Below are 18227 nucleotides of genomic sequence, written 5' to 3' on the forward strand. Positions count from 1 at the left end.
CTCTCATTTATTTCTTACTGATCTCTACATAATACCTAACACATCCTTCCATGCCTTACTTTCTATCTTTTATCCTCACCCATCCTCGGAAGGTAGACTGCATTTAATTTTGGGGTACAAACCCTATATAAACATGCAATGTCACAGCATAGCCTGTTTTCCCTAACTTCTGTATCATTAAAAAAAAGTACTGACAGGTACACAATACTCAAGCAAGAAATATGTTGAGCATCATTACATTTAATGTACCATAAGAAAAATTCCTTATACATGATATAAACCAATTTGGGATGATTTAGTTGGAGTTGGTCCTGCTTTGAGCAGTGGATTGAACTAGATGACCTCCTGAAGTCCCTTCTAATCCTAATATTCTATGATATTCTAGTCTATCAACTTGAAGTGCAAATGCCTATCAAAATTGGTCAGATCAATAGAAGCAATATAACTCATAAATTACCAAAACTACCTAACAAAAGTCTGCACTTACCCTAATTCAGATGGCTGCTATTACACGGCCATTTAGAACATTGCACTTAAGAAATGAAAACTGTGAATTTCAGGGAAGTATGGCCTCAGTGGGAACCACTGGCAAAAAAGCTATCAGCAGAAGCTACAAGTAAGTGCTGGAGCCATTTATGAGTCTCTGTACGGCGCAGGGATCACATGAGGAATGGGGTTTACGTCCATGATTCTCTCACCACTTTTGTCTCAAACAAGGTCAGCTCAATTTAACCATATCAGTTACTGTGAACTTTATGTATTATAACTAGGCTTGGCAGAATTAGTTTCTTTTTAAATGATTTTGAGATATAAATCCAATCTGTATTTTTAAACTTTATTTTTCAACTTTTATCTATTTAGTTTTTCACAGTTGCAGAAAATTATGGGTGATCAGACAATATTTAATGACAGTAAACATCAAGATATAAAAACAAAGCTTTATACCCATTAAAACACAAATTGTCACCATCACGTCAAAACATACAAAGTAAACATCCTGAAATTAAGCTCTAATAAGTTCTCAAGCTGCATTTTTCTTAATTTGCCTATATGTTCATTTCAATTATTATTGGTGTGTGTAGGTGAAATCAATGTTTACCAACATTTACTGATAAAAATCTAATCCCTCCAAGACTAATTATAACTTGCGGGATGTTGGAATGGAAGAATTTATGTAAGGATATATATACAAAGAAAGGAAGGTTTTATATATGAAACTCAACTGAATTAGCAACTGCTAGTAGTAACTATACTATAATCAACTATATTTACATATGATCTTTATAACAGTGGGCTCTTTTCATCTATGAATAAAATTTAAGAAAGGAAGTAAAAAATACCATACTCATTTCAAACTGCGGGGACAGCAATGTCACAATTCCACAGCTTTGCTTAAAGTGTGGCACTCCTACCCAACCAAACCGAGTTGATCTTTAAAGTTAGCACCTTCCCTCTGTCATTATATACTTTTCAACTTCAAATTTTTCTATGTTCTCTTATGTTCACCCAAATAAACCCCGGGCCCTAATTTTACACTCCAACTTGGAAAGTGACTAAATGGATGCTCCAATAGGTTTTGTCTTCTCTGATATAGCACGCCGATACGCTGGTCCCAACTGAGGCATACTGGTTTAAGTTTCATGTCTGGACAGGAATCCCTAGAACAGCTTTGTATCCTGGCAGACAAAGGCCCAGTTCATGAGCCATACAAAGGACTCAGTTACAACAAGGCTAATCCCAAACCCAGTTACACAAGGCTCTCTCTGGTAGCATGGACAGGCCTCAACCATATTTGAGTCATGCCCAAATTGCATGGCTGTCCTCAGCATTTGCAAGGCTCCAGCTCAATTCTGACATGCAGGTGTAGCTAAGAATAAAAGATACCCAGAAACAAACAAGGAATTAATCCTTTTGTCATTCTGGAAAGTGTAACAGGTCTGTTTTGAATGGAAATGTCAACTTGGAAATGGGGGAGGAGAGGGAAGAGGAGAAAGCAAAAGAATTAAAAGACAAATTAATTATGTGACCCAGGAAAAAGCCAACAAGGTGGTTAACCCCCTGCTAAGGGAATCCAGGGTTTAGCAACTAAAGGAAGATACACAGTTTAACATTCATGAAATAAGTCATGAACCCTTATGCATATGAATGAGCCTTAAAGGGTGCAAGCCTGACTCAGAACAGAAGGGGTTGGTTGGTCTGGGTGCCAGACACCAGGATGACAGCGATGAGTTATGAGAAGGAGGAGGATAGTGACTGACACACCAGGGTCTCCCAGTGAGAGGGGCTGGTCACTGGGCTAAACACTTTGCACTAGTGTTTTATTTGCTGCTGTATTTTAGCATTTATGGGATTGTTTGTTTATCTGCTTAGCGGGCTCCTAGGGTCTCTTAATACTGATCCTGCTCCTGCTGCTGCTTTCGCCGTCAGGAGACCGAATCTTTAACCGATGCAGTCGAAGGTCGGTCGGTCAGTTACACGACAGGCATCCACAAAGTAAGACTACAACGGCCAGGCCCGGCCCATGGACATTCAGAAGGGGGCCGCGTTTCAAGCGGGGCGGCGCTAGGCCTAGCTCCCAGGCGGCGTAGGGGCGGGCGCAAGAGGAAGCGACCGGAATCCCCAGCCCCGCCTCCTCCCCCTCAATCACGGCGCGCGCAGAGCAGAGCGGCGGTTCGTACCGTTAGCGCGCGGCGCTGCGGTTGGCACCGCCTCGCGCTCGCGTTCCCCCGGTCACACACACGGCGCGTGCCTCGCGCCCGGCGGGACACAGCCCTGCCCCGCCGATACCTTGATTTTATTGAGCACCCCGCTGCTCTCCAGCGTCTGCACCAGCAGGTCCCGCAGCTCCGTGTCCTCTTCCGCCGCGGCCATCTTGTTTCTCCCTGACAACCGCCCAAACCACGTTAGCGGCTGGACGGGCCGCGCAGATTCGCGGCGGAAGAAGCGCTAACGTCGGGACAGGCTCGGGGAGGCGAGCGGGCAGGCGGGCCGCGCGCGCGCGCGCCGCCCCACCACTGGCCACTCGAGAGAGAGGGGGCGGGTCGGGGGCGGAGCTGCCCCCAGCCAGTACCTGTCCCGGGCCCGGCCGGCCGGCGCGTGGAATGTGCGGGTGCCGTTGCTCACTGGCCGCGCTGGATCCAGCCCGGCGATTGGCTGGCGGGCGCGGGAGGTTTAAAGGGAGGGCGGGGGCGGGGCGGCGCTGGGTGAGTGGGTGCCCGGGCCGTGCCCGGCCACGGGAGGGACCCTCGGGGCGAAGCCCTCCGCGCGGGGCTGGGTTTTCCCGGGAAGGCCCCGTGGGCGAAGTGGGTTGGCCGGGGCTGCCTGGTGTCGCGGGCTCAGCATCGCCCCCACTGTCCGGGGTGTTATGCCGGGGGGGCGGGGGGGTAACGTGGGTGCGGGGCCCCGGGCGCAGTCGGTGGAAAACCAGCTAAAACAAAGGGCCGGGGGGCGGCGCGGGGGGCGGCCTGTCGTTCCTCTCCCGGCTACTCCCGTGTAACGCCTCACCAGCCAATTATTTCACCTGGTGCCCACCGCGACCCCCGCCCCGTGAAACTTAAGTTCTGCCTCACTTGGAGCATGTGAGTGGTAACCCCCCCTTCCTGTGCAGTAAAGCGCTCACGGAGGCACAGCTCACCTCCGCGAAGTCAGCAGGGTTTCAGGCTGCCTCCATGGAAATCCAAGGACACGGTGCACCTGCCCGAAATGAACCCGATGTTTCGGTGCTTTGCTAAAGAGAGAGGAATTTTGTGCTTCAATCACCCTGCCAAAAGGGAACATGAATGCTAAATCTGGGCAGCAGGGAGGGAGCGGCTTCTTGACCACTTCACACCTTTTTTGCTGATCAGTTTACGCCAGCTGTATAGTTTAAATCCCCAGCTCTAGCACCGCTAAATTTGGCCCAGGGAGTTCCATGGAAGATGCCCCCAGGTCTGAGTTTGACTCAGAGCTGCAAAATGGTGCAGAATAATTAGGATCATGGGTGGTTCTGCTGTGTGGCACTTTCAGAAAACTGAAAACATAAATTCAGACAAAAGTATTTTTATGTTAATTTTATACTTTCACAACTGTTGGTTACAGCTAGTTGAAAACAGATAGGTATATGTCATGAAATGTTTCAAAAGAAATGAATTTTTCATTTTTAAAAGCTTCCTATGACTATTTTGGAGGTTTTCAATTTTTTTCTCAAAATTTCAGTTATGTTTAGGTGAGAAAAATGCCTTCCCCCCACACACACTGAAAAAAAAGGGAAGGAGTGAAAGAAAAGTGAGAGAATGTGAGGTTTTTTCTCCACTTTTGCTCTTTTATAGTCCACTTTTTTCAGTGAGGGGAAAAACGTTTAAAAGTTACTTTAAAAAATATTTCAAAAACCAGTTTTGAAATTTTTGACCAAAATTTTAAAAAACCCACTAAAATGTATGTTGGTTAGTTAGGTAATTTTCATCAAAAAGTTTTAGTGAAAATTTTTCTGATCAGCTCTCCTGGTAATATAACTGAGTAGTTCTCCTAGCTGTTTACACTACACTAAATGGTGTCATGCACATTTCAGTAAAATGTTTCATAACAAAAGCAGCAGAACTTTAGGAAAGGCACATGCAGTTCAATGAACAGCACAATACCCACTGCAAAACCTGAGAATCACTTAAATGCTTTTGGGACCAAATCCTGCTCCAAATCCTGCTTAATTACTAAATTTATGGGACTATGTGTGTGAGTAAATAAACAGGAATTGGCTCTTCAGGCCTTTGATCCAACACCTGTTGATAAGCAAACATGCAGCTAAGGGAGGGAGATGTATACTAAATTCTATATTCAGTGTTACCATATATTTAAAACTAAAAAACTTAACGTTTCATACTGTGTTCAACAAAAGAAAATGAGGGAGCAAGTGGTTTTTATGAAATTATGTTTGGAATATTGTTAAGATAAGTATTTTATAGATGACCAAGAACATGTATTTACCTCATAGGAGTTTTGTGAGGATTAATTAGTTAATGGTTGTGCAGTGCCTTGAACATGTAAAGCATTATATTAATGCTTTATATTATTTTATCATTATTAAGATCTGTTAATCCTTTAAATATGTGATTCTTCTTTGCAGTATATTGTTCGTAAAGAAACCTTTGTATCTATTTGTAGTAAATTATAGAAATGAGTGGAAAGTCCTAGGAAGTTCAGGAGGGGAAGAACCCTCCCCCGGACCCCCAATGAAATGTATAATAAGAAATTTTAAAATATGAGTTCCGGAGACTCAGTGGTTAACTATAAGATGTAGATATACTAGCATACATTCACTGATTGGTTTATATTGTTTCCAGAAACATGCAGTAGGTGGCACTAATGAGCTACATTACTATTTTCCCTTGACACAGTTCAAGATTAAGAATATTTTAAAACAAATCTGGGAAGTTGGATTTTAGGAACACTATGGTACGCTTCACCATGTTGATATTTATCTCTGTCCTTTGTACTACAGATCTTTCTGGATAATTGAGTTCATACCTATAGTGATGCAAAGAATGTAGCATTGCTACCTGAGTAAGAAGCTAAGCCTCCCCTGGCGCAGCTGTGTGGCCCCGCCTCTTCCCATCTCTCATGGACTGAGGGTAATGGAGGCGGGCTCTGGCAGGTTGGCTGGGGCTGCTCCAGGCCCCTACCAACATGGGGCTGCTTCTCTCCAGCCAGGTGCCTGGCTGGTGTGAGACTGGGGGCAGTGCTCCTCTCTGGCTGGCATGGAGCTCGGGGGCGTGGGCTGCTGCTGTTGCTGCTGCTGCTACAGGTGGCACAGAGCTGGAGGCTGCTGCACCCAGCGTGGAGTTCATGTGGCTAAATGAGCTCAATATTACTGAAGCCTCATAGACCCCTGTAATCTTTGGCACCTCCCCCCCCCCCCCCAATCAGGGGGCCTGCCCCCAAGGTTGGGAACCGTTGCTTTAAAAAATCCTTCAAAGATGGGGGCTCTACAACCTTCCTAGGAACTGGTTCCAGTGCATAATTATCCTTATAGTATAGTTAGAAAGGTCATGTTTTCTAAACTTCTTATCATTTTTGTTCCTCTCCTGACTGTCTCCAATTTATTCACATCTTTCTTGAAGTGTGGTGCTCAAAAGTGGATAGTACACCTGGTGCCTCACCAATCTCCCATGTCTTACATATGACACTACTATTAATATACCCCAGAATGACTTATTTTTCACAATATCATCACACTGTTGACTCATATTTAATTTATGATCTGCTATAACCCTTAGATCCTTTTTTACAGTACTACTGCCTATTCAGATATTCCCCATTTTGTATTTGTGCATTTGATTTTTTCCTTCATAAGTGTTGTACTTTGCATTTGTCTTTATTGAATTTCATCGTATTGATTTCAAACCAATTTTCCAATTCATCAGGATCATTTTGAATTCTAATCCTGCCCTCTAAAGTGCTTGCAATCTCTCTGTTCGATGTAATTTGCAATTTTTATAAGTATACTATTCACTCCATCCTCCAAATCCTGAATGAAAATATTCAATACCAAACTTAGGGACAGACCTTTGCAGGATCCCACTAGATGCATCCTTCTGATCAGGCAGTGAACCATTAATAACTTTTGAGAATGGTCTTTTGGTCAGTTATGCATTTACCTTACAATAATTTAATTTAGATAATCTTTCCCCAATTTGCTTACAAGAACGTCATGTGGGACTGCATCAAAAGCCTTACTAAAGTCCAGATCTATCACATCTACTGCTTTCCCCATCCACGTGGCCAGTTACCTTGTATAAGGTAAATATGAAATGAAATAATTAGTGTTAGCTTAAGGAAATAGGCATTGTAAAGAAAGGCCTTTCTTTACAAGCAGGAGGAAGACATTGAAAATAATAAATTAACTAAGGCCAGAAGGAAGAAAAGTAGGAATGATGTCTGGTTCAAAGAATAACTAATGAAATAAGAGGAAGTTTCTAAAAAGAAGGCCTCTTATCAATAGGAGTGACTGCAGATGATTATAAATAAAACAAATCTATCTTAAAATGAGCCAACATGGTCGTTCCTACCCCACATACCAGCATTATTTCAAAATTTAGGGCTGCTGTATGGGGTAGGAAAAGAAAGATGTGCAAAAGAAAAATTGTTGGTCATCAAGAAGGAGGGGAGGAAAGGTGTTTGGGGAGAAATTAGGTTGTATTTTTTACCTATGTTAAGATTGGAAATAAGGGTGAAGTATCTCAAACTGTTTTTTAGCTGAATTCAGTAATGGGCAGTGACATCATATATTTGTTAAAGGGTATAAAAAGTAAGCTCTTTAAGGATTCATTGCTAATACTTGCTGCCTGACCACACTGGAGCCCACCAATATGGGTCGAAGCACCCCTGGGTTTAACCCTTTTGTAAGTATCTTAATCAAATGCTTATAAATGTTTTGTTACTGTTTGGATTAGTAAATTGCTTATTATTTAGGCTTTTTAGGCATATTTAGAGCAAATGGAGAAGTACCATTTGACCTTTAAATATCATAAAGGAATTTATAGTTAAATTAGTCTTTGATGGTTTCCCATATTCATAGGAATAATTTAAAACACTAATAATTCCAACGTTCTGTCAAAGAAGGAAATTAGATTGGTTTCACATTATTTGTTTTTGTCAATTGTCTATTACTTACCACTGTAAGGCTTGAGATTGTTTTCAGCTAACAAGTTGTAAATCAAATCTCACGTAAATGGCTAATGAGCATACCTGATCCTCAAGGACAATGGCTAGTGTAGGTATCCGATGGCTCAGAAAGCCAGATGTCCTCTTAGTGATTCTAATTCCAATGAGAATAGCACATTAGCTTTTAGAATTTCTGTCTGTCTGCCATCTATCTGTAAGAATCTCCCCCTTCTTCCTCCACCCTACCCCTCACCGAAAGTAATCCTAGCATCCTTAAAGTGATTAAAAGTGTCTCTGCTTGTATGTAACGACCATTATCATTGGTGTTCTCTCCAGATGGGACAATGTCTGTATTTGTATGTGACTAGATAAAGAATTTAAAATGTACTATGTAATCAATAAGAAAGGGTATATAATTGACCACTGTAACACCATGAAGTTGAAGCTGATTTATCAGACTTTGCGGTATTGTGAATAAACCTCTTCAGTATTGTCTGTGCTGCCTGATTCTTGGAGAAAGAATCCTTCATGCTTACACCACTTTATTCCCTAGGTTCGAACAAATTGATTGCTTAATTTGTTTCAGTATTTTTCTGGGGATCAAAATTATGCTGATTGGGCTATAATTTTGTAAATCCTTCTTTTCACCCTTTTTGGAGATAGACAAGGCCACATTGTTTTCATTAGCAAAAAACATTTGATACATTAGTATTAGTATATCAATTCTTGCTGCTATATTTGCTGTCTGTTCTCATCCTGCTGAAGTCAGTACTTCCATTTATGTTAGAAAGGGAAACAGGATTTGTCACAACAAAGGAACTGAAATTGGAAGAATAATTTGACTTCACTGCACTCTGGTGATTGGAGTGAACTTCAAAGTAAAATATTGTGTCTTTCTGATTCTTTATATGTAAAGAAGATCTCAAAAGTTTTGGTTTTCTATAATTTCCCCTTTCTGACTACTTTAGTGATTGGCTGACACCCTGAAACTGTAAACATGGGATTTGATTTATTTCTATCTTAGCATAAAACTATAGATGACATGTAATAAAATTAATTTGATCACACACAGTCCTTCTATCACTGCTGCAGATAGCCTTCCTTCCTGACACCACCTACCAACGCTATTTTTTCTCATAAGAGAGAGGAAATAACAGGATTTATCAGTAACATTAAGCAGATCAGATACAGTGTTATTTCGTCCTCTTCTATCGACTTGTCATCATCCCTTGGTTTATAGTCATTCTTTGTTGAGCACACTCCTTGGAGCAAAGACAGGCAATTTTATTTGTAACATTCCATGGTCCTCCTTTGGTAAAATTCTTCAATCACTTCTTGTTCTTGAAAAAGCAAAAGTAACTCAGATGTTTTAGAAACAGTAGCCAGGAAAGGCCTGATTAAGTTGAGAGGAGATATGATTGCTCTCTATAAATAGATCAGTAGGATAAATACCAGGGAGAGAGAGGAGTTATTTAAGTTCAGCGCCAATCTGGACATAAGAACTAATGGATATAAACTGGCCATCGGGAAGTTTAGACTTGAAATTAGATGCAGGTTTCTAGCCATCAGAGGACTGAAGTTCTGGAATAGTCTTTCAAGGAGAGCAGTGGGGGCAAAAAACCTAGCTGGCTTCAAAATTGAGCTTGATAAATTTATGAAAGGGATGGTATGATGAGACAGCCTTGTTTGGCGGATCTTTGATTACTGGTGATAGATATGCCAGTGGCCTGTGATGGGACATTTGATGGGATGGCTTCTGTGTTATTACAGAGAATTCTTTCTTGGGTGTCTGACTGGTGAGTCTTGCCCACAAGCTCAGGGTTTAACTGATCACCATATTTGGGGTCGGGAAGGAATTTTCCCCCAGGGCAGATTGGCACAGGCTCTAGGGGTTTTTTCGCCTTCTATATAGCATGGGGCAAGACTCACTTGCTGAGGGATTCTCTGTAGCTTAAAGTCTTTAAACCATGATTTGAGGAATTTAATAATTCAATCATAGGTCAGGGGTCTATTACAGGAGTGGGTGGGTGAGGTTCTGTGGCCTGCATTGTGCGGGGGTTCTGACTAGATCATATTGGTCCCTTCTGACCAGTGTCTGTGTGTCTATATGGGAACTCAAAGGAGCTGCTCAAGAAATAGTGAGGTATAGAGGACAAAATGTTCAATTACTGCTTTTATGCAAAAAAAGAGATAAAGCCCAGGGTAGGCTTGAAACAAGAAGCTGTATCATCATGTTTCAGTCTTGGCTGTCATATACAATTTTAATAAGTAAGTGTATATAGGATATATATACACCATCTTTCATATAATTTATGATCCTTCTTGTTTTGGTCGTGAATAGAAGAACCAGAATATCACATGGTATAACAAGTGTCTGCTAAGAAGTAAAATGAGTGCCCTCATTCTCATAAGTACAAGCTGAAAGCACTTAGTATTACATAAGAGGCACTCACACCTCTAAGGATTGCCTCTGATGTACAATATAAACTGGTAAACAATGTGCTGTGTGAAAAAATGGAAGATGAAGCTAGCAAAAATTAGCTAGCAAAGTAAAATAACTGTTTCTGGAGCACTTAGTCGTGGTTGAATGGCAATATACAGTTAAATTGTGGCTTTGCCACAAGCTCAGAGGAATGGCCAGCATATAATTGGACTGCAGCAGGAGCAGATCAGAGACCCCTACTCTTCTGCTACCTGTATGCAAAGTGGTGTAATCGCCCCAAAGAAACTTCTCCCTCCCTTATTGTTACTGGCAATATGAGTAGTTCCTGTGTGGGAATGAGGGAGGCCCAGATCCATAATGGGCCTTATGTGTCTCAACCCCAGATTTAGGCCTCTACGTACAGTACCAGGAGCCAGTTTAGGAGCCCCTGAGATCCACAAGACTCCCGCTTGGTTGCCACCTAACCCCATGTGCATCTAAACTCAGCACCTAAATTTTCAAGATACAAAGTCCCTAAGTGCCTACATTTCTGCCCCTGAGCATGTGCCCTGCTGCTTGTCTCCAGCCTAACTCCCAGGGCAATTCAAAACCTGGAGGCAAATAGGTGGGTAAATGCATATTTTCCCTGTGGGGGAGGCCCGCTGCAGTAGGCTCAGGATGTGCTCAGAGTGTGCCTACCAAATTGGGCCACATTAAGAATGTAGCCAGAGGAGGAATGGCAGTGCCTATCTTTAACTCTTAACATAGTGGTTGGAGCACTCACCTGGAATGTGGGAGATCAAGGTTGAGTTCTACCCTTGTATAAATTGAGCAGCACCTTCTCTTTGCTGTTTTGTGTGCAGTGAGTGAAGCACCCAACTCATTCTCACAAAAAACAACTTAGGCACTTAAGTAGCCTAGCAGAGAGAGAGACCTTCTTGCAGCCTGGATTTAGGCATTGAACTCTGTGAGCATTGCTCTCTCTCTAATTTCTTTGTTGCCGAGTTCCCTCTCCAACCACGACATGATCTCTTTCTCCAGAGCCCATTAGCCAGAAGTTGTGAAACAAAGACATGAACAGCCTGTGATTTCAATGCTTTGCTGTCAAACTGCTGACTGATACTCTGGCCAAAAGATGGAAGGAAGTGGGGGAAAGTGACTAATATTATTATTTGTATTACTGTAGCACGTAGGAATCCCAGATATGGACCAGGATCCCATTGTGTTAGGCACTATACAAACAAAGAACAATAAGACAGTGCTTACCCCAAAAAGCTTGCAGTCTAAGACTAGCCAATAATCATCTGAGTTTCTTGGAAAGCCTGTAATGTGGGATGTGTGTTTGCAGGCACTGAATTTCAATTTGGCCTGTCAATTAAAAAAAAAAGCCAAGTCTCAAACTAGAGAGAGAACTCATTTTGAGAGGACCATGTCATGCCATGAAGAAGGTTAGAGGTGACAATGGACTGTAAAGGAAAATATCTTGTTATGAATTCTTAACTAATATTTCTCTAAGATGCCTAAATTTTCATAATCTTTCCACAGATATTTTTGTCATGTAGTTGTTTAAAACTTTAATTTCTTGTTTTCCCAGCATGACTTTCCCTGTAATTACAAACCTAATTTTATACTATAGGACCAGGTTCTCCCACCCTTACTGGTGTTGAGAATTATTCTGCAAATAATTTCATTGAAATCAGTGGTGGTGTTCATGGAGTAATGTCCTACTGAAGCTGAATAAGGGTGACAGAATCTGACCCCTAGTGAACCTGAGTGTCATATACTGGTATAACTGAGAATTAATAATGAGTTACCATCATGCCCAGTATCTAACTATTAAGCAAAATGAAGCGGAAGTGACAATCTGTTTATTGATCTTAATTAACTGATACAGAAAGTCCAGTTTCATGGGTGTTAAACTGGAGATGTGCCAATGTAGACTGTTGCATTGGGACAATGATCGCAAAGTACAAGGATCATATCACACCAAGTCATAGAGCTTTGTTAACTAATATTTGTAAAGCACTATAAAAACTATAAATGAAATTCCTACATTGTGCAGCTACACTGATTTATGTTATATCGAGGATGAATTTGTCTCAACAAACATATAAGTGCTAAGGAATTATTATTAAGGAGCAACAGAAACAAAGGAATACAAATCCTTCACACTGTTAATACACCTTTGAGAGTCCAAAGGGAAAAACACACCAGTAATCAAAGTACAACATTTAATGCTAAAGAAAAGAAACAGCTTGCTAAATTCAAGAACCTCTGAAAAGCATAATGTGTTTAAAAGCTAGAGTAGTAATAAATAATTTTAAATTAATACTACATATTAGACAGCAAATGAAAAGGTTTCAGTGCTAAACTGAAGTAACTCCAGCTTACAACAGAGATTGTTTTCCTGCATTTTCAGATGTGCTTGTCTATGAACTCACCCACCATTAATAAAAGACAGACAAACTTTTCCTTTCAGAAATGATTACTTGAGTAAACCTAATCTTTCAGTATTAAAAAATAAAAAGCTGAAGTGGGCTTCCACCACAAAATCTGTCATTATTGAATTACTGGACTTCTTTAACAGCTATATATTTTCCAGACTTAGTACATCAGCTGCAGTGGCACAGGAGCCAGCAAACCGAGCTGAACACAGAGGAGTTTTAGTAGGAGTTTGGGGAAGGAGCGTGTGGTGTTTTGGTATTGTTGGGGTGCTCGTTGGGGGTTGTTCTGTTGGGGTGTTTTTTGTTTTTGTGTCTCTCACTGACAGGAAGTAGGGGAAAGGCTATGACAGATACAGAGACAGTGGTAGTCACTCAAGCAGTGAAAGGGATAATTAAGATGACTGGATGTGCAAGCTGCAGGATGTACATGATCCTGGAGGGGATATCTCAAAAGAGCTTCGTTTGTATGAAGTGCCGCATCACAGAGCTGATGGAAGAGAAGATTTGAGGGTTGGAGATGCAGGTGGAAATTCTGACTGAGTTTAGAAGGGGATTTGAGCAGATGATGGAGCAAAATGAGGAGGCTGAAGGGAAAAACCCAGACCTGCAGATGGAAGCAGGACCAACAAACTGAGGGGAGAATGCTCAGTGAGGAAAGTGGCTAATGGAAGCATCTGACTGTGAGAACCCAGCAGAGGAAAAGACGGGCTAGTGAAGGAGAAATATAGCTCAGAAACAGGTTTGTGGAGTTGGAAAATGAAAAAGGGGAACAGCAGATGGTAGCTGAAGGTGAGAGGCCAAGGAAGAAGAGAAGAGCAGCTAGTCCTATACAAAGAGTGGATGAGCCAATGGAGGTACCACCAAATAAGAGCCCCAGGAGAATACAGGAACAGTTGCAGAGGATTGCAAAGGAAAATAGTAGATGAGATGACTTAAAACCAGAAAGAACAGGGGATAGGCTGGAGAATTGCAGTGTCATCAGGAAAAGGCAGGTCTACGTGATTGGGGACTCCCTCCTGAGAAGAACAGACAGGCTGTAACCAGAGCTGATCCAGAGAACAGAAGTGTGTGCTGGCTGCTGGGTGCTAAGATACAGGATGTGGACCTGAGGCTGAAGAGGATCCTAATGGGAGCGGGAAAGAATCCACTGATTGTCCTTCATGTGTGTACATATGATATAGCTAGATTCTTGCTGGAACGTATCAAAGGAGACTGTGCCAGGCTGGAGAAGACTCTTAAGGAAATCGAGGCTCAGGTGATCTTCAGTGGGATTCTGCCTGTCCCTAGAGGAGGACAATAAAGGTGTGACAAGATTCTGATGATCAACAGATGGCTCAGGCAGTGGTGCTATAAGGAGGGCTTTGGAGTCTATGGTCACTGAGAGGCATTCATGGACAGAGGACTGTTCTCTTGGGATGGACTTCACCTGAGTAGGGAGGGAAATAGCACTTCTAGGATGGAGGCTGGCACCACTGATTAAGAGAGCTTTAAACTGGGGAGATGCCCAAGTAATGTCCACACCTGATTTTAGCATTGAGAGGGAGGAAAATGAAGTAAGAAAGGACACAGTAGTGGGGAGCAGAATGGACATGAAGAGGAAGGGTAGTGTAGATACCAGTTTAATAGGTGATATTGGCAGTAGAATGACTGTGCCAAATCCGGTAAGGAACGTGAGCGAAGCCAAATAGCAAAAATTAAGATGTTTGTTTACCAATATGAGGAGCCTGGATAACAAAATGGAGGAACTAGAGCTACTGGTAGAGGACATGAAATCAGATATTATAGGAATACCAGAAACATGGTGGAATAGTTATGACTGGTAGACAAGTATTGAAGGGTATATGCTGTTTAGGAAAGACAGATATAAAGGCAAAGGTGGTGGAGTAGCATTGTTTATCAATGATGAGGTAGACTAAAGAAATTAGATGGAATTAATAAGACAGAGTCTGTCGGGGTAAAAATCACATTGGGGAAGAAAACTACTAGAGTTTCCTCTGGGATAGTGCTTGGGGTGTGCTACAGACCACCGGGATCTGATTTGGACATGGATAAAGACCTCTTTAAGGCTTTTAATGAAGTAAATACTGCTGGGAACTGTATGATTATGGGAGACTTTAACTTCCCAGACATAGACTGGAGGACAAGTGCTAGTAGTAATAATAGGACCCAGATTTTTCTGGATGTGATAGCCGACGGATTCCTTCACCAAATAGATACTGAACCAACAAGAGGGGATGCCATTTTAGATTTGGTATTGGTGAGTAGTGAGTACCTTATAGAAGAACTGGTTGTAGGGGACAACCTTGGTTCGAGCGACCATGAGCTAATTCAGTTCAAACTAAATGGAAGGATAAACGAAAATAGATCTGTGACTCGGGCCTTTGACTTCAAAAGGGCTAACTTTAAAAAATGAAGGGAATTAGTTGAGGAAGTGGACTAGACTGAAGAACTCAAGGATCTAAAGGTTGAGGAAGCTTGAAATTACTTCAAGTCAAAGTTGCAGGAACTATCTGAAACCTGCATCCCAAGGAAGGGGAAAAAATTCATAGGCAAGGGATGTAGACCAAGCTGGATGAGCAAGCATCTCAGACAGATGATTAAGAGAAAGCAGAAAGCCTACAAGGAGTGGAAGATGGGAGGGATCAGCAAGGAAAGCTACCTCTTGGAGGTCAGAACATGTAGAGATAAAGTGAGAAAGGCCAAAAGCCAAGTAGAGTTGGACCTTGCAAAGGGAATTAAAACCAATAGTAAAAGATTCTATAGCCATACAAACAGGAAGAAAACCAAGAAAGAAGTGGGACCACTAAACACTGAGGATGGAGTGGAGATTAAGGATAATCTAGGCATGGCCAAATATCTAAACAAATATTTTGCCTTAATTTTTAATGAGGCTAATGATGATCTTGGGGATAGTGGTAGGGTGGCTAACGGGAATGAGGATATGGAGGTAGAAATTACCACATCTGAGGTAGAAGCCAAACTTGAACAGTTTAATGGGACTAAATGCAGGGGGGAGGAGACACACAGATAATCTCCAGCCAAGAATATTAAAGGAACTAGCACATGAAATTGCAAACCCATTAGCAAGGATTTTTAATGAATCTGAAAACTCAGGGGCTGTAACCATATGACTGGAGAATTGCTAACATAGTTCCTATTTTTAAGAAAGGGAAGAAAAGTGAACCAGGTAACTACAGGCCTGTTAGTAGTATGCAAGGTCTTAGAAAAAAATTTGAAAGAGAAAGTAGTTAAGGACATTGAGGTTAACGGTAATTGGGATAAAATACAATACGACTTTACAAAAGGTAGATCGTGCCAGACCAACCTGATCTTAATTTTTGAGAAGATAACAGATTTTTTTAGACAAAGGGAATGCAGGGGATCTAGTTTACCTAGATTTCAGTGAGGCATTTGAAATGGCATTTGATTCCACATGGGGAATTATTAGTTAAATTGGAAAAGATGGGGATTAATATGAAAATTGAAAGGTGGATAAAGAACTGGTTAAAGGAGAGACTACAACAGATCATACTGAAAGGTGAACTGTCAGGCTGGAGGGAGGTTACTAGTGGAGTTCCTCAGGGATCCGTCTTGGGACCAATCTTATTTAACCCTTTTATTACTGACCTTGGCACAAAAAAGTGGGAATGTGCTAATAAAGTTTGCAGATGACACAAAGTTGGGAAGTATTGCCAATGCTGAGAAGGATCAGGATATAATACAGGTAGATCTGAATGACCTTATAAACTGAAGTAATAGAAATAGGATGAAATTTAATAGTGGAAAGTGCAAGGTCATGCATTTAGGGACTAAGAAGAAGAATTTCTGCTATAAGCTGGGGATGCATCAGTTGGAAGTGACAGAGGAGAGGAAGAACCTAGGTGAATTGCTTGATCACAGGATGACTATGAGCCACCAATGTGATGTGGCCATGAAAAAAGATAATGTGGTCCTTGGATGCATCAGACAAAGTATTTCCAGTAGAGATAGGGAGGTGTTAGTACCGTTATACAAGGCGCTGGAATACTGTGTGCAGTTCTCGTCCTGTATGTTTAAGAAAGATGAATTCAAACTGGAATTGGTGCAGAGAAGGGCTACTAGGATGATCTGCGGAATGGAAAACCTGCCTTATGAGAGGAGACTCAAAGAGCTTGGCTTGTTTAGCCTAACAGAAAGAAGGTTGAGGGCAGATATGCTTACTGTCTATAAATATATCAGAGAGATAAATACCAGGGAGGGAGAGGAATTATTTAAGTTCAGCACCAATGTGGACATAGGAACTAATGGATATAAACTGGCCATCAGGAAGTTTAGACTGGAAATTAGATACAGGTTTCTAGCCATCAGGGGAGTGAAGTTCTGGAATAGCCTTTCGAGGGGAGCCATGGGGGCAAAAAACCTAGCTGGCTTCAAAATTGAGCTTGATAAATTTATGAAAGGGATGGTATGATGAGACAGCTTTATTTTGGCTGATCTTTGGCTACTGGTGGTAGATATGCCAATGGCCTGTGAAGGGATATTAGATGAGGTGGGTTCTGAGTTATTACAGAGAATTCTTTCTTGAATGTCTAGCTGGTGAATCTTGCTCACATGCTTAGGGTTTGACTGATGGCCATATTTGGGGTCAGGAAGGAATTTCCCCCCAGGGCAGATTGACAAAGGCTCTGGGGCTTTTTTGGCTTCCTCTGTAGCATGGGGCACGGCTCACTTGCTGATGGATACTCTGTACCTTAAAGTCTTTAAACCATGATTTGAAGACTTCAATAACTCAGTCATAGGTTAGAGGTTTATTGCAGGAGTGGGTGGGTGAGGTTCTGTGGCCTGCACTGTGCAGGAGGTCACACTAGATGATTATATTGGTCCCTTCTGACCTTAGAATCTATGAGTCTCATGTATTGCTACACATAGAAATAAAGTGGAACTTGTCTTTTTTCCTCATTATAGAACTCAGCATTTGCATCAGATGAAGTGATTGATTTAACTGCTACTATTGACCTGTTTTTAACAGTTTTCTCATCCTTCCCTGTACACACAGTTATAAATATTAAATTGAAAACCTTAAGAAAATAGGAGTTAAAAATAAGTCTTTGTGGTTCTCTTTATACTTTTCTCACCCCCATCAAAAATCATACCTCATGTACACACACCCTTCATAATCAGAGTAAATACAATTTCCTACTGAGATCATGGCACGGCAATATTACTTTATGGTATTAATAATTCCACAGATTTGTCTAGTTTTATGGTAGCTTGACAGAGGGCAATTTCCTGAAATCTTGGAGAAAACAAATTTAATTAAGTTTAATAACTTTAGGGTCCATTGTATTAAAAATGTAATTATTTGTTATTGTAGGACTGTATGTGACTTTTCTAGGAGACTAATGTAAATCTTGGGGCAATGTTAGGAACTTGAAATAATTGTTTGTGACAATATATATGAAGTTGGTTTTCTAAGAGGTACTTTGGGAAGTCTTTTGAAGAGTCCCTGGGGAGAAAAACCCATTGTCTATTGATTACTTGCTTCTGGAAACTCCAGAGGAAAGATCCTTGAACTGTATAAAGGAGTTACTAAACTTTTCATAAGTGTGCTAGTTCTGAGTTGAGGCTGTTATGAACCTGTGACCATAGAAGAGACTCCCTTGTGCAGTTAGAGGGACTGATCATCCACGTCGGAGTTGGGGTAATCACGGGTAAGCTTATTAGCAGGCATATAGGTTATTTTATTG

The 18227-nt window shown here is 41.5% G+C and overlaps 1 protein-coding gene across 4 annotated transcripts in view; it reads right to left on the reverse strand.

Moving 5' to 3' along the window:
* The window catches only part of CEP43 (centrosomal protein 43), a 67620-nt gene extending 63764 nt beyond the window's left edge, over positions 1-3856 (reverse strand). For 2 of the 4 annotated variants that reach the window (XM_067535870.1, XM_067535871.1), the window contains exon 1: positions 2788-3181. In XM_067535870.1, the coding sequence (XP_067391971.1) occupies positions 2788-2871 (84 nt within the window). In that variant the 5' untranslated portion in view covers positions 2872-3181. Of the gene's footprint in view, positions 1-2787; positions 3182-3634 lie in introns of those variants that run through there. The other 2 variants (XM_067535869.1, XM_067535872.1) reach the window with 2 other exon arrangements.
* Between the last annotated feature and the right edge of the window lie 14371 nt (positions 3857-18227).

The sequence above is a fragment of the Emydura macquarii genome, unplaced genomic scaffold (genome assembly GCF_026122565.2).
Source record: "Emydura macquarii macquarii isolate MOO-44397 ecotype Brisbane River unplaced genomic scaffold, CSIRO-AGI_Emac_v2 contig_3517, whole genome shotgun sequence".
In the NCBI taxonomy this organism is placed as follows: domain Eukaryota; kingdom Metazoa; phylum Chordata; order Testudines; family Chelidae; genus Emydura; species Emydura macquarii.